We start from the raw sequence: 26,141 nt of genomic DNA, 5'->3' as shown, positions 1-26,141 counted from the left end.
CTTCCCCCTCTCTCTCTGCCTGCCTCTCTGCCTACTTGTGATCTCTGTCAAATAAATAAGTAAAAACTCAAAAAAACAAAAATAAGACAAAACAGTATTCATGCGCAAGGAGCTCAAAGTATAATAGGGGAGAGAGAAACATCTAATTACATAAAACAACATGGCATAAAGGCAATACAAAAGATGCTGGGCTTATGTGTGGCTGCTGAAATTAGAAGAGTATTAAACAACTGATAGGCAGTTAAGATCAGTGAGCAAAGAAACAAACACTGGAGGGACGCCTGGGTGGCTCAGTTGGTTAAGCAGCTGCCTTCGGCTCGGGTCATGATCCCAGCGTCCTGGGATCGAGTCCCGCATCGGGCTCCTTGCTCCGCAGGGAGCCTGCTTCTCCCTCTGACTCTGCCTTCCACTCTGTCTGCCTGTGCTCGCTCTCACTCTCTCTCTTACAAATAAATAAATAAAATCTTTAAAAAAAATAAAATAAAATAAAAAATAAAGTAATAAAAAAAAAAAGAAACAAACACTGGAAATACAGACACAATTAAGACCACTATAACAGAAATGAAGCCTAAAAATGGTCAGGGAAGAAATGATGAATAAAACACATGAAAAACAGGGGCGCCTGGGAGGCTCAGTTGTTAAGCATCTGCCTTCAGCTCAGGTCATGATTCAGGTCCTGGGATCGAGCCCCACACTGGGCTCCCTCCTCAGCAGGAAGCCTGCTTCTCCCTTTCCCACTCCCCCTGCTGTATTCCCTCTCTCACTGTCTCTCTGTCAAATAAATTTAAAAAATCTTAAAACACACACACACACACACGAAAAACAGAAGAGCAGCTTCTGAGGGAGGATAAAACCAACAGTGTCAAAAACCATAGAAGTCTGCAAGACTACAAAGGACTGAGCAATGAGAGGTTAATTCCAGGTAGTTCCCCAGTGGTGAACATAAAAGTCAGATTATGTTGCAGGAGTCAAAAGAAACTATTAAGAGTTAAGATGTTTAGGTAATGGAGTGCCTGGGTGGCACAGTCAGTTAAGGGTCTGCCTTCGGCTCAGGTCATGATCTTGGGGGTCCTGGGATCAAGTCCCACAATCTGCCTCTGCCCCTCCCCCCATGCTCTCTCTCAAATAAATAAGATAAATCTTTGAAAAAAGAAAATTTGGATTAGAAAGGAAGAAAGGATAGTAAGTAGGAGTTCAGGATAAAAGGGAATCCTTTTCAGGAACGGAGGGACTTGTACAAGTGTTCTGGCTAACGGGAAAGACTAATTGGAGAGGAAAAGACTGAAGAGTCTTAAAAACAGAGGTGATATAAAAGAGCAAGAACCCAGGAATAGTAAAATAGTGTCAAGGGCATGACCAGAGAAGTTGGGATTCAGCAGGAAGTGAAACATCCCATTTATTAAAACCAAAGGAAAGAGAGCAATGATAGCAAGGGGAAGATAAAGTTGAAGGTAGGGGAGGGAGCAGCTGGTTGATGATGGAGGGCTTTCCCAATAACTACTTTCCTCATTTGTGATTTTTTCAGTTATTGTGACAAAAAGCTGGTAAGAAAACTGACTCTTCAAACTAAATCCAATTTCAATGGTCACAAATAAGGAATAGATGAAATTACACAGTATTAGAGCCAAAGCATGAGTTAGAGACAAAGTATGTTCTAAATGATTTCACCAAAGAGTACAGTATGTATTTTTGATCAGCCCTAACAACCCAAACACAGTAGGAAAAAAGATCCAGGACAGAAGTTGGCAATATTTTTCTGTAAAGAACCAGAAAATATTGTTTGACTTTGCAAGCCATAGAGTCTGTATTACAACTACTCAATGTTATCACTGTAGCATCAAAGTAGCTACAGACAATACATGAATAAACAGGCATACCCTGTTAAAATAAAACTTTATTTAGCAATGAATGGATCTGGCCCACAGGCCTTAAGTTTGCTGACCCGTTCTTTAGACTGAGAACACAGCAAAGGAAATGAACCGGTAGAAAATAGCGTTAAGTTAGGAGAATGAAATAAGAAAGTAGACACAGGGGTCGTCTGGATGGTTCAGTCAGTTAAGCATCTGCCTTTGGCTGGGATCTTGATCCTCGGTCCTGGGATAGAGCCCCTGTTCAGCTGGGAGCCTGTTTCTTCCTCTCCCTGCTGCTCCCCCTTCTTGTGCTCTCTCCCTCTCTCCGTCAAATAAATAAATAAAATCTAAGGAAGGAAGGAAAGAAGGAATAGACCACAGAACTAAAATGTAGTTGAGTTGGGGTATTAAATCAAAAGCAAAATATGAGGGGCGCCTGGGTGGCTCAGTGGGTTAAAGTATCAGCTTTTGGTTCAGGTCATGATCCCAGGGTCCTGGGATCAAGCCCCACATCGGGCTCTCTGCTCCGTGGAGAGCCTGCTTCTTCCTCTCTCTCACCCTGCCTGCCTCTATGCCTACTTGTGATCTCGGTCTGTCAAATAAATAAATAAATAAATAAATAAATGAATATTAAAAAAAAAAAAAGAAAGAAAAGAAAAGAAAGAAAGAAAGAAAAAAAATTAAAAAAAAAAAAAGCAAAATATGAAAAGGAGCAAAAGAAAAAGCAGAAAGAGAGTGAAGGAGAAAAGCACACAGAGAAACATTAGAAAGAGAAAAGAAACCAAGTAAAAAGTGAGTAGATCTAATACACCAACTCCAAGGTAGAAAAATGCAGACACCAAAGCAACTGAATGCCCTAAAAAATAGGTGGCAAAATGAAGTGGGTAAAATGAGAGCATCCCAGCTCTGTCTGCAATGGAATTCAGATAAAGTATAAAACACACACTAATTTTCCAGTGATAATCTAATGGTCTAACTATGGATGTGCAAAAGGAACCCAAAGCTTACAAAATCGTAGTTACTTTTCATTTTGTCTGCAAATCAATCTGGTAATGTATTCATTCACGAGATCAAACTAAACTTATCCACCATATCATAAAAAAAAATTATTTCTAGGCCTCTTATTCACTTGCATATATGTATGAACAGGACAACCTTATAAATGTATTAAAATGAAAAAAACAAACTTATAAAATCAATAAAGTCAGCATTAAGAAGTTAAAAGTCATAATAACCTAACTTTTAAAAGTCTCCCCAAAAACAAAGTCAAAGATTTAAAAAAGAATCTTAAATAATATAATAATTTGCATATTTATATTGAACAAGAATTTTTTTTTTTTTTAACCTTTGGCGTTATTTGTGGGGAAATCCTTTAAGGTAAATACATTTATTTTGATTTATTCTGACACAGCTAAACAACAAATGAGACCACATAATTTATGACAGAGTAGTACAATGTTTAAGAACATGATTTGGGGGGCACCTGGGGGGTTCAGTCATTAAGTGCCTTCCCTCGGTTTGGGTCATGATCCCAGGATCCTGAGACTAAGTCCTGCACTGGGCTCCCTGCTCAGAGGGAAGCCTGCCTCTCCCTCTCCCACTCCCCCTTGCTTGTGTTTACTCTTTCTTTCACTGTCTCTGTCAAATAAATAAATAAATAAAAATTTAAAGATTTTATTTATTTGTCATAGAGAGAGAGAAGAACACAAGCAGGGGGAATGGCAGAGGCGGAGGGAAAAGCAAGCTCCTTGCTGAGCAAGGAGCTCAATGTCGTACTTGATACCAGGACCACAGGATCACGAACTGAGTGCTAGGTTTGTGTCATCACTTTACCAAGTTACTGAATTGTGTCTTAATCTCTGTAATTAATGAACCATGCCAATTAATAACTCTAAAAATTTTTCTTTATACTAATTACTATCTCCAAAATAATACTTATAGAGGGCAACTTCTGCCAGACAGTATTAAAAACCTGGCTTAAGAGACCTGAAATCTAAAATAATTTAAAAAATTAAAAATAAATAAGTAAAAATAAAAATAAAAAACAAAAAAAAAGAGATCTGAAATCCTAAACACATGATTTATTCAGGATACTATGCCCTAGACACAACTTTGTAATTCACTAAACCACTACAGTCTTTATATAAAACACTTTAAATTACTCCACTATGGGATGTCCTCATCAAAAAAACTGTATTTTTATGTATATAGCAAAATACATCCAGCCCGTTATGAGTGTACTGAACACTGTCAAAGCTGTCACTCTGATCTGTATGTTCTTGGCTTTCTACAATGAACACAAATTTTCTGAGAAATAAAGACAGAACAAAATAAAAAAATAAAAAATTTAAAGACATTATTTTGAAGAGGATCAAAAAATAGGATACCATAGATACTTCCAAGTAATATTTATCCTTCCAAATTTGGGAAATGCCAACTCACTTTAAGAACAAAAAACAAGGGGCACCTGGGTGGCTCAGTGAGTTAAAGCCTCTGCCTTCGACTCGGGTCATAATCCCGGGGTCCTGGGATTGAGCCCCGCATAGGGCTTTCTGCTCAGCGGGGAGCCTGCTTCTTCCTCTCTCTCTCTCTCTGCCTGCTTCTCTGCCTACTTGTGATCTCTGTTGGGTAAATAAATAAAAATCTTTAATTAAAAAAAACAAAAAACAAAAAAAACCAAAGTCTATTGTGAATGGCTGTTAGCTAAACAGCCTGGTACCCAACAGAGTAAGAAATATTTTGTTGTTGTGGCCCATACTTTTTTTAGAGTACTCTGTACTACATTCAACTGTAACTGTATTTTTGTGGTCCCAGGCATAAACAAGATCAACTCCAAAGGCAGAAACTAAAAAAAAAAGACTTGTTTCCTTGTATGGGCCATTGAAGGACTCTTAGACAGAGTTGTGAATCAGAAACACAGACATCTGAGTACAAGGTACAAAAAACAGAACACAGTGCTTTCTGCAGCAGGGCAAAGTGGTTAAAGGTACCTAGTCTCTGAAAAAAACAAGCTAACTATATGTGAGAGCCTTGTTAAGGGTCCAAGAGAAAGGCTTTAACTTTCTGGTGGCTTGTATTTCTAAATAACAGTGTAAAAAAATGAATACAACAAAAACAGCTGTTGGTATAGACTGAATAATGAAAATCAAAAATTGTGGTGAGTTAAAACTCAAAAGAGAATGGACTACAGAATTTGACCAGGAAAAAAAAAATCAATTTAAGAATTTTAGAACCAAGTTCAAAACTGCCCAGAAGAGCCTTTCAACATGTTATGAACACTCAACACGGCAAAGAATGCTCTCCAAACAAGTAACAGCATTCCCATATTTCCCTCCTCAGTGGACATCTGAAAAAGATTAAATATTTTTTAATTTTTTTTTTAAGATTTTATTTATTTGATCAACAGAGATCACAAATCGTCAGAGAGGCAGGCAGGGAAAGAGGAGGAAGCAGGCTCCCCACTTAGCAGAGCCCCCCCCACCCCCATGCGGGGTCAATCCCAGGGCCCTGAGATCATGACCTGAGCTGAAGGCAGAGGCTTTAACCCATGAGCCACCCAGGCGCCCCTGAAACAGATTAAATTTTAATATAACCATATCACCCCTTTTATATCGTCAAAACATACTCCCATACTCTGAATTTTTTTTTTTTTAATATGCATGTTCTACTTCTTTACCTTTTTCATCTTCATTGGACAATTGTTTCTCCATCTACAGCTCTTTGGCTTTCTCCCTGAGACCTGTGCTTTATTTCCAGGTCACAAAACTAAAACTTTTATAGAACTAAAAGCATAATAAAACTAAATAAGCATGATTTATAACCATTTTAAAACTAAAAATTTATAAACTAAAGAACTGTAAGCCAAAAAGGATAAGAAATTTCAGCTGAATATGATCTATAGCATTCTTGACCATGAAACTAGAAAATCCTTTACAAACTTTAATAGCACTCTTATTATCTACCCTACCAAAATTACCAAGGACTGTTTCTCTGAAGTTTTAAGTATTTTTCAACAAAAATGCATTAAAATTCCCATCTGTCATTAAACAGATTATTCTTTAATTTTAATCTGGTTATTCTTTAAAAAAAAAAATTCTTTAAAAAAAGTCTGTATAATTGATGTATAGAGTCCTTGGTTAAATAAATCTTATAAACCATGAAGCATATTTAGGAAATCAAAATTTACCTCTTCTTGCATAACTGGAGTCCATATCTTTAAACTGTACCACAACAAAGTCTGAACACTTGAACAAAATACTCTCCATTATTTCTTCACGTTTTGGCCCCGAACTGGATTCCATACTTTTCTCATGTGCAGCATCAAGTACCAAATCACACTAAAATGAAAAGCATGAGTAAATATTCAAATTACTTATAAAATAAAATATGACAGGGATTCTTCAGCACATCAAGGTACTATTTATGTCTTTGACAAAAATAATCTATCTCAAAAGAACCTTATAATCATAAGTTTTTCTCAAAAATATGACCAATTATTTATTCCATCATTCAAAATCCTCTTATCTGGAAGTTGGTCCTTGCTACCATAGTCTGTTTTAAGTACATTAATGGTGATGATGAAGAAAATAATGAACCACTCAATATGTCTTCTACCTCCAATGCTTGAAAAGGTCAAGATATTTTAATAAGCACACAGAGCAAGTTTAATCATATGAACCAGTCTACAAAATAATCACTATTTCAAACTAAAGAGCAAAACCAAAGTGTAAATTTTAAGATTTTTTATTTATTTATCTCAGAGAGAGAGAGAGCACACAAGCAGAGTGGCAGGCAGAAGCAGAGAGAGAGAAGCAGGCTCCCTGGTGACAAGAAGCTCGATGCGGGACTTGATCTCAAGATCCTGGGATCATGACCTGAGCTGAAGGCAGAGGCTTAACCTACTGAGCCACCCAGGCATCCCCAAAGTGTAAATTTTTAAAAGTGCTTTAAAGAACATGAAAATATCAGAAACAACTATAAACTGCTAAATCAGGAACTAACACACAGTGTCAGGATGGCATACAAACATACAGCAGTTGATAATTCAAGGGCTTTTACATTTAACAAAAAGGAAAAGAGTAAAAATTACCTTAGGACTGTATGTTTTAAAAACTCCTTCATATATACCTCCGTTTTTCACTTGTACTTCACATTTGGATCCCTAAAAACATACAATTAATTTATCAAAGAAACAGTGTGCTATCCAGTCAAGAGGGATAATTGTTTTCATTTTACTTTTTTTATATAGCTCACCAGGCTTCACTCAGCATATCAGGTATTCACTGACAGAACAATAAATTCTAAAATATTAACAATACATTGAATTCTCAAAATTCCTCAGGAGGCACTGCTCAGAGATTGCAGTATGAATTTAAACACTTAAGTTTAAATAAATAAATAAATAGATAGATAGATAGATAGATAAATACTAAAGTTAAGTATTTCTGATTCTGGCTTTATTAGATGACAAAATAATGCACTAATCAACTACTACTATTATTTTATACATACCAGGGTTAAGAAGAATACTTTTATAGTGTGTCACAATAATTTGGATGGAGTTCTAAGCTTTTTTTTTTTCCCCCTAAATAATCCGATTAAATGTGACCTAAGAAATGTTATTTTGAAAATCATTCGTCTACATTTTAGTATCACAAAATTACTTTACACTCCCAAGGCAGCTTCTCCCCAATAATCTGGTAACTTACAACAACTGATGTAAGTATATGAACCATCCTCATATTTGCATAGATTCCATCAAAAGAAATCTGGAATATTAAGAAAGAAACACTATTAGCAATTAGTATTTATCCTTGTATATATATTAAAATTAACATTTATTTTCTTAAAAAATGTTTAGTTAGGTCTGCAATGCCTTACACGCATTAAAGAAAGACTTGGGTTTACTGCGATCTTTGTTTCCTTAGAGAACAGAAGCTTAAGTTTTCAACAGTGAAAACAGTCATACCATCTAACAATGTTTCTGACTACATGTGATACAAAAAAGCAAAAGTGAACTTTCATATACGAGGAATAACAAAACCACAGAAACAGGACAGAGCAAAGGCTGGGGAACAGAGGGAGGAGGGATCACTACTAAATGGCATGAGTGATTTTTCAAGGTGAGAGAACGTCCCATCATCTTGACTGTGATGGTGGTTACATAGCTGTACGCATCAAAACTCAAAGACCTGTACACTAAACAGGGCTAAGCATATATACATAAATAAACGGGGTGCAGGAGTGTGCACCTTTGTCAAAGACCCTTGACTATCTTCTCTTAGTACATATGAATCAACGCTAGTGCTCTCAGGTCTCAGTTACACCACTCTTTACTACATACTATGAAAGCATGCGTCCTTCTGATTTGAAATAAGAATATCTGTCCAGTAATGCCAAAATCTGAAAGATAAATGACAGTTTCTCATTTATTTTTCCATCACATGGAACTTCCCTTCATGCCCAGTTTAATTCTATTGATAGAGTTCTAAAATTTAAAATAAGACGGCCCTTTCCAAGGGAGAAAAATGAAAGGACTTAAAAGACAGCATTAATTCAAAATCAAAACCCCAAAGAACTCTGCAAACTCCAGTCCTGTTCCACTTATCTTTTGGGGTATTAATCATTTAGATTTGCCTTTAGCCATTTATAAAATAACAAATGACTTATTACTTTTGCATGAAAAATACTATTTACAAACAATTTTACATTTTGTATGAAGAATCATGTCCAAAAACACATATAGCTAATAATTTTATACCAAACAATACTGAGGTACAAAAGTTGTATGAGGTATAAAACCCAAGATTTCATCTTGGCTTTCGTCTATGGTGCAGAAATAACATTTTAGTTACCAATTCTTCCAAACAAGTGACATTAAAATTACTCACCGTGGATTGAGGCAGTCCTTTGCTGTTTCGACCTCTGAAAAAATAAAACGTTTATTAAGTTCAACAGGAGAAACAAGTTTAAAATTTTTTTTCAAATTTAAGTTTCATAAATATTTTCAAATTTAAATATTTTCAAATTTAATCATCTTATAATTCCATTCAAATATAGCACAAGCAACCTGTGGGGAAGGCTCATCTAATACCAAGTATAAAGGCTACCTAAGAATGGTGCCCTATGGCTTCACTGGCTCAGAGACCCGGAACAGGTGTGTATCATGGGAGGGAGAAAGGAGGAAGAATGTGAACATGATCAAAATAAAATAAATGAAGTAAAAATAAAAACAGCCTACTGCAAAAATAACCAATACCAAACATAATAATCTTTAGTCCCATAGTAACCTACTGTTCTGTTACAGAAAGCTACTTAGGAATAAAATATAAATTCCACTCCTGATTTAACTGACATATTATTGACTGACATCAAAGTCACCTCCTGTGTTTTTCTCTTGCCTCTAAAAATAGGCACCACGTTTACAACTGTAGAAAAACATCCGAAAATAAGTTAAATCATTCAAAGCACTTTCACTTCTAAGTACCTCCGTCAGGATCTAAGTAACAAGTACCTTTCTCTGCCAATCCCCTACCTCTGAAACAACGCAGTATACCAGTCAGCTGTCAAGTTATTTCCAGTAAGGTGGACTCAAGTGAATTTAGTTATAGAGCATAATACAAGCTAAGGCTTATTCCACTGGAAAAGATTAGGCCCCTTATGAAATGATAAAAACATTAACATAAAATGCTATATTCCTCATAAATAACAGAATAAAGGAATAATAATAAAACTGGAATAATAGAGCTAGACTCTCTCTCTCTCTCTCTCTCTCTCTCTCTCTTTCTCTTGTAAGAGAGACAGAGAAAGTGTGATTAGGGAGGGGCAGAGGGAGAGAATCTTAAGTGGGCTCCACACTCCACGTGGAGCTGGACAAAGGGCTCAATCTCATGACCCTGAAATCATGACCTGAGCCGAAGGCAGATGCTCAACTGACTGAGCCAGCCAGGAAACCCTAGAATCTTATTTTAACAAAATAATCAAGATACTCAAATTAAGTCACAGATTCAAAGAGAAGCACAATTCAGGTCTAAACAGTCTAATAGTATGAATGTGCCAATTCCCAGTAAAATGGCACTGATCTTAGAACGCCAAGGACAGGGCTGGTTTGCTTTCCAACTCAGTAACCCTCTCTCAACTAGAAAATAACATCTTAGACCAAAGCACCTCTGAAAGTCCTTCCATTTCTAACATTCTGATTCTGTAACTCTTTGCCTCACACAAAGCACAGAAAAATTCCTGTAGTCCATGGAATAGGACTAATAATACCACTTATAATACTACAAACCATATAGTATGGTAAGCACTATGTCAAACTCTCACCCCAACTTTACAGGTGAAGAAACTGGGCCTTAGTTAACTATCTTGACCAAAACCATCTGGCTAATGAGCAGTAGAACTGGTATTTTAACCAGGTGACCAAAGTCTAGGCTTTTCATTTCTAGGTTATATTCCGCCTCTCTGAAATTGCATCACAAGGAATAAACTAATTTCACAATTAAACCTAACCAAATTTTTTATTTTTTTTCAAACATCATTTGAATTTACTGGGTTTTTCTAATTATCAGTAGTCTAAAACCAAAGGCTACCAAATAGCTAAAAATCCTGTGTGGGTTATCTTATCTTGGTGGTTGCTGAGATGCAACGGTTAAGACTTAAACAAATGCCACCAATTAAGTACCTTTTTTTTTTTTAAGATTTTATTTATTTGACAGAGAGAGATCACAAGTAGGCAGAGAGGCAGGCAGAGAGAGAGAGAGAGAGGGAAGCAGGCTCCCTGCTGAGCAGAGAGGATGTGGGACTCAATCCCAGGACCCCAAGATCATGACCTGAGCTGAAGGCAGCGGCTTAACCCACTGAGCCACCCAGGCGCCCCCCAATTAAGTACCTTTAAATTCATGTGGCATCCCCATAAAGCTATTTAAAAGAATTTACAGACCCTCTATAGAAGTCACACTATTTTTTATTGATTATATAATTACATCTTTGACTAACAAAGAACTGTTTTGACAATCCAGTTTACTAATTAGAACAAATCATGCAACAAAGAAAATAACAGAAGACCCACAGCAGTATAAAGTGGTACAGAGTGTATAAACAGATTTCCACTGACCAAACCAGGAAATCAAATAACCAAGGGGAATGTTAGCATACCATAATAGCATTTTCTGAAGCTTATGCTACAAATCCAAATTCATTTTTTTTTTCCCCCTTTTAGGATCCACTTAGATTATGCTTCACTTTTCATTTTCTTCTTTAACATTTTGGAATAAAGCATCTTAATGTTTCTTATAGAAACAAAAACAGAATTTCAAAGAAGCCAAGTCAATTAAGTGTCTGCCTTCAGCTCAAGTCATGATCCTGGGATCAGGCCCCGCAGGCAGGGAGCCTGCTTCTCCCTCTCCCACTCCCTCTACTTGGGTGCTCTCTCTCTCTCTCAAATAAAATCTTAAAAGGGGGGAAAAAAAAGCCAGGATCATACTCTACTCCTAAATACACTTATGATTAGGTGGATCAGATTTAACAAAATAACCATATTCAGGATTGTTACTGAGTATGAATTTAAGGTGTCATTCAAGATGCCAAATTTATATAAAGAAATTTTTAAAATAACAGGGATTATACTGAAGTAAGACTGGCATGAGTTGCTAACCATTAATACTAGGTGCCAGGTGTGTAGGGGTTCAATATATCATTCTGCCTGCTTTTTACAATTTCCTTAAGTTAAAAAAAAAAAAAAAGTACCTTCTGATATGATGCAATCAGAGTCCAGATTTAATCAAGATCTACTAGTTTACAGGAAACATGGTGTGGGAGAATATGTTAACTGCTACCATGAGTTTATGATCAGTTAAACCAAGACTGTAGTAAATATGACATAACAAGTAACAGTTTCTGTTGGGCTGGCAGGAAGGGCTACTAAAGATGGCGAAAAGTTCCCGCCACAAGACCTGAGCTCGGACAGAAGAACAAAGGTCCAAGATGGCAAAAGTTCCCGCCACGGGACCTGAGCTCGGACAGGAGAACAAAGGCCCACGCAGGAATCTGAGATCCCCGCCCCGGGCTCCTGTGGACCAATGGGATCCCGACGAGCAGGTGGGATATCTGAATAAGGGAAACTTGCCAAAAGACCCCTGAGCTTTCCCCAAGACCCCTTAAAAGCCCCCTCCTCCCTGCCTTGGGAGCGACTTCCGACACTCTGCTTTCCAGAGTCGCGGAACCTCGCCCGAGGGTGCCCACCTCCTCCCGGTGCAACTTTCCCGGCTCCCCTTCTCCTGAGCCCTGAAACTTCGCCAGAGAGTGTTTTTAATAAATCTTGCCTTGCACCCACTTTGCCTGGTGTTGTGTTTATCTCGCCGGAAAAACTACAGCGTCCTCAACAAATAAACAGCAGGAGAAGAACAAAAAAAAAAGAAAAAGAAAAAAAAACAGTGCAGAGGGAGAGAAAATTATAAATTTAAGGATACACGTAAATCAAAAGCAAAGTGTGGCTTCTCAATTTCAAAACTTACTACAAAGCTAGTGATCAAAATAGTGTGATACTGGCATAAGGACAGACATAAAATCCAATGGAATAGAGAGTCCAGAAATAAGCCCTCACAAATATGCTGAACCCTTACACCTTATAACATACACAAAAACTAACTTAGAATGGGTCAAAGATGCAAACTTAAGAGTTAAAACTATGAAACTCTTGAAGAAAAAGAGGGGACAAGTCTTCATGACTCTGAATTTGGCAATGATTTCTCAACTATGACACCAAAGTGAATAGACAACATTAAAAAAAAAAAAACAGTAAAAAGGTCTTCATCAAAATTAAAAGCTTTTGTGCAAAGGATTGTCACAGTTATCAGAGTGAAAAGACAATACTTTTCAGAATGAGAGAAGATATGTGCATTCCACGTATCTGATATGATAAAGGGTTCATTCCAGAATACATAAACTATAACCTGGTAAGAAAAGTACATACAACTAGTTCAAAAAATGGGCCAAAGACCTGAATAGCACTCCTCCAAAGAAGTCATAAAATTAGCATGTGAAAAGATGCTCAACATCACTAGTCACCAGGAAAAATGCAAATCAAAACCACAATGAGCTACCATTTCACCCCCACTACTGTAGCTATTATCAAAAAGATAAAAAATCACAGGTGTTGGCAAAAAACTGGCAAAACCCTTCTGCACTACCTGTGGGAATGTAAAATGGTATAGCTACTATGGAAGATAGGATGGCAGTTCCTCAAAAAATTCAAGAGAATTACCATATGATCCAGCAATTACCACATCAGAATATATACCCAAAATAACCGAAAGCAGGGTTCTGGGGATGATTAGATGGCTCAATCAGTTCAGTGTCTGACTGCAGTTCAGGTCATGATCCCGGGGTCTTGGGATCTAGCCCTACGTTGGGCTCCTTGCTGCGTGGGCAGTCTGCTTCTCCCTCTCCCTCTGCACCCCCCACCCCGTTTGTGCCTTCTCTCTCACTTGCTGCTCTCTCTCAAATGAATAAAATCTTAAAACAAAACAAAAAAGAACTGTGATTTATTAACTTCTACCTACTTTATGTCCAGGACGTCTTTAATTTCTTAAATTGAACAAAAAAAACCCTCAATTCTACACAGCCTTAAAATTCAAACGCCACCTTTTCAAGAAGCCTTCCTTGGACTACACCATTCCGAATCAAACACACAGTGCTCTCGTCAACTCTCCAGACTGGACTCTGACATAACCAGATTTGTATTATAGTTACTGGTGACCTATCATATGCCGACTACTCGGGGCCATCAACCGACCAAATCAGAAAATGATGCCTCCTCCAGGGAGTCAAACCCCACACTAGAAAAAAGAGTGTGATCAGCAGCCAGTGCTTTTGTGAAAATCAGAAGAGGTACCAGAAATGGAGGTAGCCCCAAAGGCACATTTTGTGCCCAAAAAACTCCTGGATTTGAACATGCATTCATGTCCTTGGCCAAAAGCTCCTGGATGAAATAAAACCTAAACCAAGCCTGGCAGACAGTATCTTACACATCTTAGTAACATCTACCAAAATCAGCACAGAAGAACCATAGCTCACATATGACATAAAATTAATAAATAATGAATTAATGAGCCCAGCCAAAAAGAAAGAAAAAGATGGACAAAGATTTCAAAGTAATCATTACACAAATCAACAGTCAGCAAAATATAGCCCACGACCTGTTTTTGTTGAGATTCTGAGCTAAGTATGTTTTTAGGTAGTGAGGAAGATGGGGAGGGAGGGAGGAGGGAAGGGACAAGCCAAGGAGAATATGCAATAGAGAAGTTATATGGCTTATAACACCTAAAATACTACCTCTCTGGGTCATTTCAAGAAAAATCTGCTGACCTCTGCACTGAAAAAGTGGCTGCGATGTCAACAACTGCAATTTAAAAAATAAAAGTTTGGGCGCCTGGGTGGCTCAGTGGGCGCCTTCAGCTCAGGTCATGGGCCCAGGGTCCTGGGATCGAACCCCACATCGGGCTCTCTGCTCAGCAGGGAACCTGCTTCCTCCTCTCTCTCTCTCTCTGCTTGCCTGTGATCTCTATCTGTCAAACAAATTTAAAAAAAAATCTTTATAAAAAAATAAATAAATAAGTAAAAATAAAAGTTTACTGCTATTTTACACCACTACTTCTAAAACAAATCTGATACCTTATTAAATACTTTTATCATGGAAGTTTAATGCAAACATAACTGAAAAAATGTCATCAAAGTGCTCTTGTTCTTAATTATTTTTAAGCTTCACAATGGAATTGAGGATGATCCAAATTTTGAAAAAAATCAACATATTTTACTAACATCTGATGTCAATACAAGCAAGTTTCATGAAGCCAGGGACTTTGTATCGATTGCTGAATCAAAAGCACATAGCACAAACTGATGAAACAGTAAATGGTAGATTATACGACAGACTTGACATACCACCTTGTGAATCTCATAAGAATCTTTTTTTTTTTAAGATTTTATTTGAAAGAGATCACAAATAGGCAGGCAGAGAGGCAGGCAGAGAGAGAGGAGGAAGCAGGCTCCCCACTGAGCATGGAGCCAGAAGCAGGGCTCTATCCCAGGACCCTGGGATCATGACCAGAGCCGAAGGCAGAGGCTTTAACCCACTGAGCCACCCCGGTGCCCCGAATCTCCTAAGAATCTTGACCAGAATTATTAAAAAAAAAAAAAATTTGATGAGACATCTGAACTGGAGGTTCTAGCCTGGGCCATATCAAGGTAAGAAAAAGAAATAAGGGTTGCCTGTGTGGCTCAGTCCTTAAGCAATTGCCTTTGCCTCAGGTCATGATCCCTGCTCTTCTAGAAGCCTGTTCTCCCTCTCCTACTCCCCCTGCTTGTGTTCCCTCTCTCCCTTTTTCTGTAAAAAAATAAATAAATAAAACCTTAAGGAAGGAAGGAAGAAGATGCACCATGATTGGACAGAAAAAAGGAAAATGTCTTTAGTAATAAAGACAGCATGATCATTTACGCAGAAAATCCTAAGAGAATCTTCAAAAAAACTACAAGAAATAAGAGCTTAGCAAAGCTAACTCAAAACAGATCAGCGACCTAATCATAAAAGGGTTAAATGAAACTTTTAAAAGAAAATAGGGGGGGGAAATCTTTATAACCTTTGGTTAGATGAAGACTTCAGACAGGACAAAAAATGCAAACCATAAAAGCAAAAACTAACAAATGAGACTTCAAAGTTTTTAGTATTCTGTCCTTTGAAAGACTGTTAAGAAAATCAAGTCAATCCAAACAAGGAAATATTTGCAAAATGTCTAATAATAGATTTACACCAAGAATATACAAAGAACTCCTACAACTTAGTAAGAAAAGATAAATAGCCCATAAGTGGGCAGAAGACTTACACAGTCGTTTAACCAAGTAAGACTTCATAAAATCAAAGCCTGATAATACTAACCACGAGGAAGGATGCCAACCAACTGAAACTCTCACACACCACCGCTGGAAAAGGAAATGCAGATTTCTTTTCCTGGAAAAGAGTCTGACATTTTCTTATAAAGTTAAACATACTAGGATGCCTGGGTGGCTCAGTTGATGAAGCATCTGCCTTTGGCCCAGGTCACGATCCAAGGGTCCTGGTTCACTGGGAAGTCTGCTTCTCTCTCTTCCCCTCCCTGCCAGTTCGTTTTCTCACTCTCTCAAAAATAAATAAAAATGGGGCGCCTGGGTGGCTCAGGGGGTTAAGCCTCTAACTTTGGCTCAGGTCATGGTCTCAGGGTCCTGGGACTGAGCCCCCCATCGGGCTCTCTGCTCAGCAGGGAGCCTGCTTCCCCCTTTCTCTCTGCCAACCTCTCTGCCTACTTGTGATCTCTCTCTCTCTGTCAAATAAATAATTAAATCTTTAATAAACAAACAAACAAATAAATAAATAAAACTACTTTAGGGGCTCCTGGGTGACTCGGTCATTAAGCATCTGCTGTCAGCTCAGGTCATGATCTCAGGGTCCTGAGATGAGCCTGCATCGCATCGGGCTCCCTGTTTGGTGGGAAGCCTGCTTCTCCCCTACCACTCCCCCTGTTTGTGTTCCCTCTTTTGCTATCTGTCCCTCTCTGTCAAATAAATAAATAAGTAATCTTTAAAAAAATAAATAAAAATACTTAAATAAAGTTAAACATACTAATACAACCTAGCAATCCCACTCCCAGGCAATTATTCAAGACCAAATGAATGTGAATGTTCAGAGCTGGTTTATTCACATAGCCAAATGCTAGAAACAGTTCAAATGTCTATTACCTGATGAATAAATAAACATACTGTGATAGTACATCCTTAATAGAGGAATACTGCTCAGTAATAAAGTTACAAATTACTGATACATGCTACACACAACTTGGATGAATTTCAAAAGCACTGTGCTAAAGGAAAGAAACTAGACACAAATGATCCCATTTATATGACATTCTGGAATGGCAAATCTATAGATACAGAATCAGATCAATGACTACCCTGGGCTAAGGGAGAAGAAAGGGTATTTATTATAAAAGTACAGTGGGAACTTTAAGGGGTGGTATCTTTTTTTTTTTTTTTTAAAGATTTTATCTATTTATTTGACAGAGAGATCACAAGTAGGCAGAGAGGCAGGCAGGGAGAGGAGGAAGCAGGCTCCCCACCAAGCAGAGAGCCTGACTTGGGACTCGATCCCAAGCCCCTGAGATCATGACCCGAGCTGAAGGCAGAGGCTCAATCCACTGAGCCACCCAGGAGCCCAACGGTGGTATCTCAATTGTGATAGTGATTGCATGACTATACACATTTGTTAAAACTCAAAGAACTTTACACTGAACAGGATGAGTTTACTGTATATAAACTATACCTCAAAACCCTGCCACTCCCCAAACTAAAGGCAGATCCAAAGAAAAAAGAAACTCCTAACACATATACCTAAAAAAAGGTTGAATTTTGTAACAAAATTAATCTGATGTTAAACACTCATTATACTGGGATACCTGGTAGCTCAGATGGTAAAGTGTCTGCCCTCGGCTTGGGTCATGATCCCAGGATCCTGGGTTGGAGCCCCATGTGGGGCTCCCAGCTCAGTGGGGAGTCTGCTTCTCCCTCTCTCTCTGCCTCTCCCCCTGCTTGCGCTCTTTCTCAAATGAATAAAAAAAAATTTTTTTTAACTGATTATATTGCAAATGTAAATTTAGTGAATTTTACTGTATATAATTATATATAATTATATAATTATACTTCAGTAGTAAAGCTGATTTACTTTTTAAGAGACACACAATTGGGAAAATTTGAACTGACCAGACATTAAATAATACTTGAGAATTTTAATTTTTTACATGTGATGTTTTTAAGTAATCTCTACCCTCAGTGTTCAAGGGGCTTGAACTCATGACCCTGAGGTCAAGAGTCACAGGCTCTACTGAGTAAGCCAGCCAGGTGTCACTACATGTGTTGTTCTGTTTTTAAGGATTTTATTTATTTATCTGACAGTGACAGACATAGCAAGAGAGGGAGCACAGGCAGGGGGAGTGGGAGAGGGAGAGGCATCTCATCTGAGCAGGGAGCCCAAAGCGGGGCTTGATCCCAGAACCTGGGCATTATGACCTGAGGCAAAGGCAGCCACTTAGCGACTGAGCCACCCATGTGCCCATACATGTGTTGTTTTTAAAACTTTCATTCTCTTAGAGAGATATCTATTGAAATATTGCTTTAAAATAATATGGGAACTACATTAACCAAGATAATATGATGTCGACATAAGGACAAATAAAAGAGCTATGAAAGAGCAAAGTCCAAAAAGAAAAAAAAAAATTTTTTTTTAAAGATTTTATTTATTTGACAGAGACAGTGAGAGAGGAACACAAGCAAGGGGAGTGAGACAGGGAGAAGCAGGCTTCCCACCAAGCAGGGAGCTGGATGTGGGGCTTGATCCCAGGACCCTGGGATCATGACCTGAGTCAAAGGCAGATGCTTTACAAGTGAGCCACCCAAGCACCACCACCCCCCCAAAATTCTTATAGTTATGATCAATGACTTTTAGGAAGAGCCAAAACAACTTATTGGGGAAATAATAGTCTTTTCAACAAACAGCGCTGGCATAATTACCTATCCATATGCAAAAGAAAGTAGTTGGACCTCTACCTCATACCACATATAAAAATTCAAAATAGATCAAATACCTAAATGTAAAGACTATAAAAACTCTTAGGAGAAAAAAAAAATAGGGTTAAATCTTCAAGACCTTGGATTTGGAAATGGATTCTTTTTGTTTGGTTGGTTTTTAAAAAAAAAAAAAAAAATGTATTTATTTGAAGGGGACAGCCTAAATACGCACCTGAGCAGAGACAGGGGAAGAAGCTCCCCTGGCCTGACATGGGGCTCGCAAGACCCTGGGATTATGACCTGAGCTGAAGGCAGTGCGTAACCAACTGAGCCACCCAGGTGCCCTTAGCAATGGATTCTTAGATAAGACTCTGAAAGCACAAACCATGGATATATATTTTACATGGAACTCGATCAAAATCAGAAATGTGGGGTGCCTGGCTGGCTCAGTCAGTAGAGCATGCAACTCTTGATCTCAAGAGTTCAAGCCCCACACTGGGCATAGAGCTTACTTATGGAAAAAATAAATAAATAAATAATTTTTTGCTGCAAAAGACATCAATAAAACAATAGCCTAACAACTCCAAAACCAAAAACATGAAAAAGAAAAACCAGAAATATGAAGGACTATGAATAAATTATAGAAGAGATCTCAGATATCCCCTAACACAGGAAACCAAAAGCACAGGACTCCAGAGTGCACTCCTTAAAAACAGAAGGCCACCATATCAACACCCAAAGTTCTACTCTACTGCCTTTTAGACAGCTCAGTTTCAAATCCTAGGCCAGCCACTTACAGGAACCCCAGAATGGTTATTTAACCACTCTGGTCCCCAATTTTCTTATCTGTAAAACGCTAAGAAGAAAAGTCATAAGGTTGGGGGTGCCTAGGTAGCTCGGCTGGTTGAGCATCCGACTCTTGGTATCAGCTCAGGTCGTATCTCAGGGTGAGAGGATGAAGCCCTGCATCAGGTTCCATGCTTGGTAGGGAGCCTGCTTCTCTCTCCCCCTGTCTGTCTCCCTGCTTACACTTGTTCTCTGTCAAATAAATAAAATCCTTTAAAAAAAACAAATTTCTCTCTTTCCCTCTACCCCTTCCCCCCATTCACATGTACTCTCTCTCTCTCAAATAAATCTTAAAAAAAAAAAAAGGGTTGTTGAGGATCAAATAATTCTCAAAATGTATATACATAAACATATGTGTACACATACACACTCTCATTTGGACAAGAGTTATAAGCTTATTTTATGTCAATTAAACTTCATTAAAGGTGTAAAATAAAGTCTGGCACACAGCAAACACTCAAAAACTAGTTTGTTTTTTAACTTTATATTTGACAAATATTTATTGAAACAGCAAGATGAATACAGCCTTGTCTTCAGGCAGCTTACACTTCAGAGGTTATGTCTAGGACAGAAAGTTTAGAATGTGTCTTTTCATATGCATATTTTATCTGTTTCCTTCACCACTTGAATAAATAAAAACATAAAAACAACCCAAGAGCACTCCTTTTTTTTTTAAAGTAGGCTCAACATGGGGCTCGAACACATGACCCTGAGATCAAGAGTTGCATACTCTGACTGAGCCAGCCAGATGACCCCCAAGAACACTCCTGGTAACTGAAACACATTTAAAAATCTAGCTAAGAATAAAATTCCTTCCCTTATCATTTCAAAATTCTGGGGGTCCTGGAAAACGCAATCTCCATTGGAACTGCCATCCACAATGTAATTATGGAACTTTTTATTTCTTCACTTTTTACCATTCTGCTCCTTCATTGCCATCTTTCAACACTGTAGCTATACATGTCATTTGCTAGTTTCTACAACTATTTCAACAGGCCTGAGTAAATGCAATCAAAATATTTCACTGACCCAGATTTCTAGAACCAGAAACTGTTGTCTGGATGTAACTAATATTCTCTGACACACTTAGAAAGAATACTACATACCTCCAACCCCTTTCCAGTAGAAGCTGTAATAATGCTCTTCTTTCTCCTCAGGTTTTCACATGGCCACCTGCTTGTTATTTAGATCTCAATTTAAATGTCCCCTCCTCAGAAAGGCCTGCCCTGACCTTATTATCAAAAGTAGCTCCTCCAACAGTATAACACCGTTTTAGTACTTATTAGTAACTAATCTTTAGTGCATCATAGAACTTAATATCTGAAATTCTATTATGTGTTCATCTATTTAATTTCTCTGTCTACCTCCCATTCCCAGAATGTAAACTCCATGGGGGCAAATACTTCTGTCTCCTTCACCACTGTGTGCCTACAGCTAAACAGAGCCTGGCACACAGTAAGTACTCTAAATTGTTAATTAAATTAAGTATACAGAACAGTTTATGTGAATTATGACAAGTATCAACTAGTTCAATTTCTTTTTATAGTACAGAGTAAGTACAGAGTAACTACAGTTGTCAAGAGAAAGGACAACTAAACCCTAGAAATCTAATTCCAGCTCTTACAGTTAACTCACTTTGGTGAGTCATTTTGTTCCTCCCGTTTCAGTTTTTTTATTAGAAAGGGAAATTCTGTAACTAGTACTTACTGAACAACTATTTCCTCATTGAAAAGATGAGTAAAACTAGGGGTTTTTTTCTATTTAGCAAACTAATGTGAAGTGGCAACTCTAAATTCACACAAAACAACTGTCAGATTAATCCAGTTACATAATCATCTAGAATCAACATTTCAAAAAAAAAAAACTACCATCCCCATAAGAACTAATACAACTTCTATGCGAACAGCGGGGATTAAAAATCTGACCCTACTGGGGCGCCTGGGTGGCTCAGTGGGTTAAAGCCTCTGCCTTCGGCTCAGGTCATGATCCCCGTGTCCTGAGATCGAGCCTCGCATCGGGCTCTCTGCTCAGTGGGGAGCCTGCTTCCTCCTCTCTCTCTGCCTGCCTCTCTGCCTACTTGTGATCTGTCAAGTAAATAAATAAAATCTTTAAAAAAAAAAAAAAATCTGACCCTGCTATCACTTCTAGCTCTGTGACCTTAACCTTGTAACTTCAGCTGTTTGTGTCTCAATCTACGATCTGTAAAATGGTGATAAATACAGTACCTTCTGAAAAAGAACAAAACCAAAAACCAGTATCTGCACATAAGGTTATAAAAAATTAAATGATATTCATATGGACAGCCTGGCTTAAGAATAACGCCTGGTACTTCCTTGTGTGGAGGAAGTAAGCTCAGGGAGAGGACTGAAACTGTACTGTCCAGTATGGTGGCTGTTATCCGCATATGGCTATTTAAATTTACAGTTAAGTTAATAATTGTTGGCTTAATACAATTATTGTATAATTGTATTAATAATTATAATTATTAATTGTAATTAATAATTGTTGGCTTAATACAATTATTTTCCTCATATTACAGAACAAACTAAAGCTGTAAAAATATATCTCTTTAGGGCACCTGGGTGGCTCAGCAGGTTAAGTGTCTACCTTCAGCTCAGGTCATGATCCCAGGGTCCTTGGATCAAGCCCCACATAAAGCCCCACATTGGGCTCCCTGCTTCCTCCTCTCTCTCCACTGCTCACGTGCCTGTTCTCTCTCTCTCTCTCAAATAAATAATATCTTTAAAAAGAAGTTATCTCTTCAAATGAAGTTTTACTTAGAGGAAGGGATAAGGGGCTTGACCATAACATGAACCCATACACAATTAGATACAACCTAGACACACCAAAAGTTCCACAAGACTCAGATAAAAAGGAGTTTCAGGGCTCAAGGTCAGTGCTGTCCAACAGAACTTTCTATAATGATTAAAAAGGGTGTGTGTGTCTGGGTGGCTCTGTCGTTAAGCGTCTGCCTTTGACTCAGATCATGATCCCAGTGTCCTGGGATTGAGCCCCATTCAGGCTCCCTGCTTAGTGCTTCTCCCTCTCCAGCTCCCCTGTGCTTGTGTTACCTCTCTCGCTACCTCTTTCATAAATATATAAAATCTTAAAAAAAAAAAAAAAGTTCTATACTTGTACTGCCCAATATGGTAGCCCAGGGGCACACACGATGGGTAAGGAATTGAATTATGGCTAGTGTGACTGAGGACTGAATTTTAATTTTAATTAACTTAACTGTAAATTTAAATAGCCATATGCGGATAACAGCCACCACACTGGACAGCACAGTTTCAGTCCTCTCCCTGAGCTTACTTCCTCCACACAAGGCCCTATCCACCTTCCAAAGCAGTCATCATCCCCTCTGACCAGAAGTGCTTCCATATGGTAAACTCAAGTCTCTCCCAATGGTTTTACCCATTGGTCATTAATCTTTCCTGGGGACTCAAAACAACTTTAATCCCCTTCAAAAGACAACAAGTAAAAAAAATAGTGCCCCTTCGGTTTGAAGTGGTGGGGGGGGGGGGTGGGGGAACCAGGTGGTGGGTATTAGAGAGGGCATGGATTGCATGGAGCACTGGGTGTGGTGCAAAAATAATGAATACTGTTATGCTGAAAATAAATTAAAAAAAATAAAATTAAATTAAAAAAAAAATACAAGTGATAATGAGGAAGAGGGGAGTACAGGTGAAAAAAAGAGAGCCATCACTGCTAAAGCTGAGTGGTAGCTAAACAGGGCTCATTAAACTCTTCTACTTTTACATATGTTGAAATTTTCTATTAAAAAAATTCTCATTGGGGGCGCCTGGGTGGCTCAGTGGGTTAAGCCGCTGCCTTCGGCTCAGGTCATGATCTCGGGGTCCTGGGATCGAGCCCCACATCGGGCTCTCTGCTCAGCAGGGAGCCTGCTTCCCTCTCTCTCTCTCTCTGCCTGCCTCTCCATCTACTTGTGATTTCTCTCTGTCAAATAAATAAATAAAATCTTTAAAAATTTAAAAAAAAAAATTCTCATTGGTATTTATTTCCAAACTCACTTCATTCCTTCTCTAACTATAGGCACTTCCAAATCTGGCCCCCCGCTTTCAGTAAGTGCCTCCCTTACATTTCTTCTGCCACACTGTGAACCACATCTTTCTACACATGCCATGTTGATAGCATCTTCTGCTTTAGCAGAAACTTCCTTGCCAGGAACTTTCTCTTCTCTTCCACGGCCTCACTGAAAAGTGCTCATCATTCCTCAAGATCCATCTCAACCCTCCTGCTTTCTTCAAGGTTTTTTTTCCTAACCGCCCACCCACAGCAGTCACTCACTCCCTCCTCAGTGCTACCAGCTTACACTATCTGAATGCCTGCCTTCCCTACTACACTGAGAAACCTGGAAGCAGAGATGTTTCATTCATCTTTTAAGGTTTTAATGTGATTCCGGTTAGTTAACATACAGAGTTAGTTTCAGGCATACAGTATAGTGATTCAAGAATCATTCTCCCAGACACATCTTCAAACTTTTACCAAAAAGGGGTGCCCGGGTGGCTCAGTCCTTAAACATCTGCCTTTGGCTCAAGTATGATCCCAGGGTCCTGGGATGGAGCTCCGCATCGCATTGGGCTCTCTGCTCCTCCCTCTACCCCCCTGCTTGTGTTCCCTGTCGCTGCCTCTCTCTCTCCCTGTGTCAAATAAATCTTTAAAAGAAAAAAAAGCTTTTACTGAATTAATGAACAGTATACATACAAGCTCAACAAAATGCTAAACTGCATACACTCATCCAATACTACCCGAAACCTACCAATAAGCACTTCCCAGCCTTAACTTGCTCACGTAGTTTCTACCAATTTCCAAAAATGCTAATTAACAGCTAAAAGTTACTGAGCACTTACTACATACCGGGCATTGATTTAAACACTTTACGTGCATAATTCATTTCATACTCATCATCCCCATTTCACAGACGAAGAAACCCAAGCACAAATGAAACAGCCGACCTTACATCACCAAGAAAGGAGCTAGGGTGCTAAACGAATTGTTGTATGACTTCGGACAAGTCATTTAAAGTGCCTGCTCCTGTGTAAAATAAAGAAGATGAGTCATGATGATCTGAAACGCAAGCTTCCAATTTTAAAATTCAGATTTGTGGGAAGGGAATAGGATGCCAAATAGAAGGAACACTGATCTGTGAAAAGAAAAGTAATTTTAGGCATTCTCCATAAAATAGTTTGAGGGAAAATGTCAATCTTTATTCTTGTATTTCATAGCAAACTACTATAGAGAAATATGGAAATGTTCTCAAACACTAACATATGGGACAAGCTAAGTTCTACAGGAGTTAATAAAAAGAAAAATGAGAATTTGTTTCAATCAAGACTTAGGCTAGATCTAAGGGATCTAAGGATGAGGATGAGGATAAATATAAGGACATGGAAACACAGAACAATGAGGGAAGAGCAAGAAGGGAATGAAGGCTGAGCCTGGTACCTGCAGAGGTGATGAGAAAGGAGACCATAGTAATTTAAATGGGTCATGTTTGAAGAGCTGATGAAAAATAGGACCAAAAACATAAAATGGGGTTTTATAAAGGGTCAGCAAATTCTCTGTTTGTATACGTCCCAGGGTTTAATATATACACAAAAAAGACTGTATGTGGCATGCAAAGCCCAAGTCATCTGGCTCATCACTAAAAAAGCCTGCCAATCCCTAGGTTAGATCATGGAAAGGTGAAGAGTACCTTGGGCTTGGGAACAGGGTGATTTCTGAACAAAAGAAGAGTTTAAGTCTAACAGCAAAAGGTAGGCTAAGTTAATCTGGTGGACAAAATTAATGTGTTGCAGTAATAAAGAATAAAATGTATGATCACCTAAAATGATGGTCTGACCCATACACATAACTGCAGCAGTAATTTCCCTGAAGTCAGCAATCATTTCCTCAACTATTAATCCTTTCTCTCTGGAAGACTAATGTGTGCTAAGTCTTCTTTAGTGTGTCCTAGCCCCAGGGCTATGCAGCCTCTAACTTGACTAAGACAAGGCGAGTGGAGAAGTGGGTTCTACACTAATTTTCCTATAGAAACATCATAAGTGGTGTTTGGGTTCTTAGTTCAAACCACAAACGCCTTCTCAACCCATGATATATATAATACTTAGTTCAAATTAATTATGGGTTACAACTGACAATCTGACAAAATAGGCAGGTGTAGAAAACTAACCACCATTTATAATACTGTTTACAGATTTTAAAATAAAAGTCATGAACTTTTAGATCCAGATTCCTTTATAAATAAACGTAACTGCCAGGACTAAGGCATGGATAACTGAAGCCATTTTATGGCTAACAATAATGACTGAATTGTTTCCATGGATTTTTATCAGTTCTGTCAGAGAGCTACACTAGAAGCAGCGGAGCAGTTATTAAAAGCGAAAGCGCGCTCGCGGCCTCTGCGGGAAGGGCCGGGCACCTCCAATTTCCCTCGCATGCCCCGATGGTGGGGCTGGGTGCGGTGGGAGTGAGTGGCCACCAGGAAAGCCCGAGGCCTTCTCTCCACAAATTGTTTCCTCAGCGCAGGAGCTGACCAAGTAGCTCTTTACAAAGTTTTGGGATGCGATAGAGAAAAAGAAAAAACAGGGGGTGGCTCAGTGGGTTAAGCCTCTACCTCAGGTCATGATCTCAGGGTCCTGGAATCGAGCCCCCCCCCCCATTGGCCTCTCTGCTCAGCAGGGAGCCTGCTTTCCCCCCTCTCTCTGCCTGCCTCTCTGCCTACTTGTGATCTCTGTCAAATAAATAAATTAATCTTAAAAAAAAAAAAAAAGAAAGGAAGGAAGAAAAAGAAAAGACAGCTCCACAAATTACGACGGTAGTTTGCAACTTGCTACC

At 38.6% G+C, this 26,141-nt stretch overlaps 1 protein-coding gene across 7 annotated transcripts in view; it reads right to left on the bottom strand.

The window, feature by feature from the left end:
• ATXN2 (ataxin 2) overlaps positions 1-26,141 on the bottom strand; it is a 113,851-nt gene that overhangs the window by 69,451 nt on the left and 18,259 nt on the right. For all 7 annotated transcript variants that reach the window (XM_032310332.1, XM_032310333.1, XM_032310336.1 and 4 more), the window contains exons 2-5: positions 8,741-8,774; positions 7,559-7,618; positions 6,940-7,011; positions 6,037-6,187 (exon numbers count right to left, since the gene is read on the bottom strand). In XM_032310332.1, the coding sequence (XP_032166223.1) occupies positions 6,037-6,187; positions 6,940-7,011; positions 7,559-7,618; positions 8,741-8,774 (317 nt within the window). The remainder of the gene's footprint in view (positions 1-6,036; positions 6,188-6,939; positions 7,012-7,558; positions 7,619-8,740; positions 8,775-26,141) is intronic.

The sequence above is a fragment of the Mustela erminea genome, chromosome 13 (assembly GCF_009829155.1).
Source record: "Mustela erminea isolate mMusErm1 chromosome 13, mMusErm1.Pri, whole genome shotgun sequence".
In the NCBI taxonomy this organism is placed as follows: Eukaryota; Metazoa; Chordata; class Mammalia; order Carnivora; family Mustelidae; genus Mustela; species Mustela erminea.
This window is presented reverse-complemented; position numbering and strand designations above follow the sequence as displayed.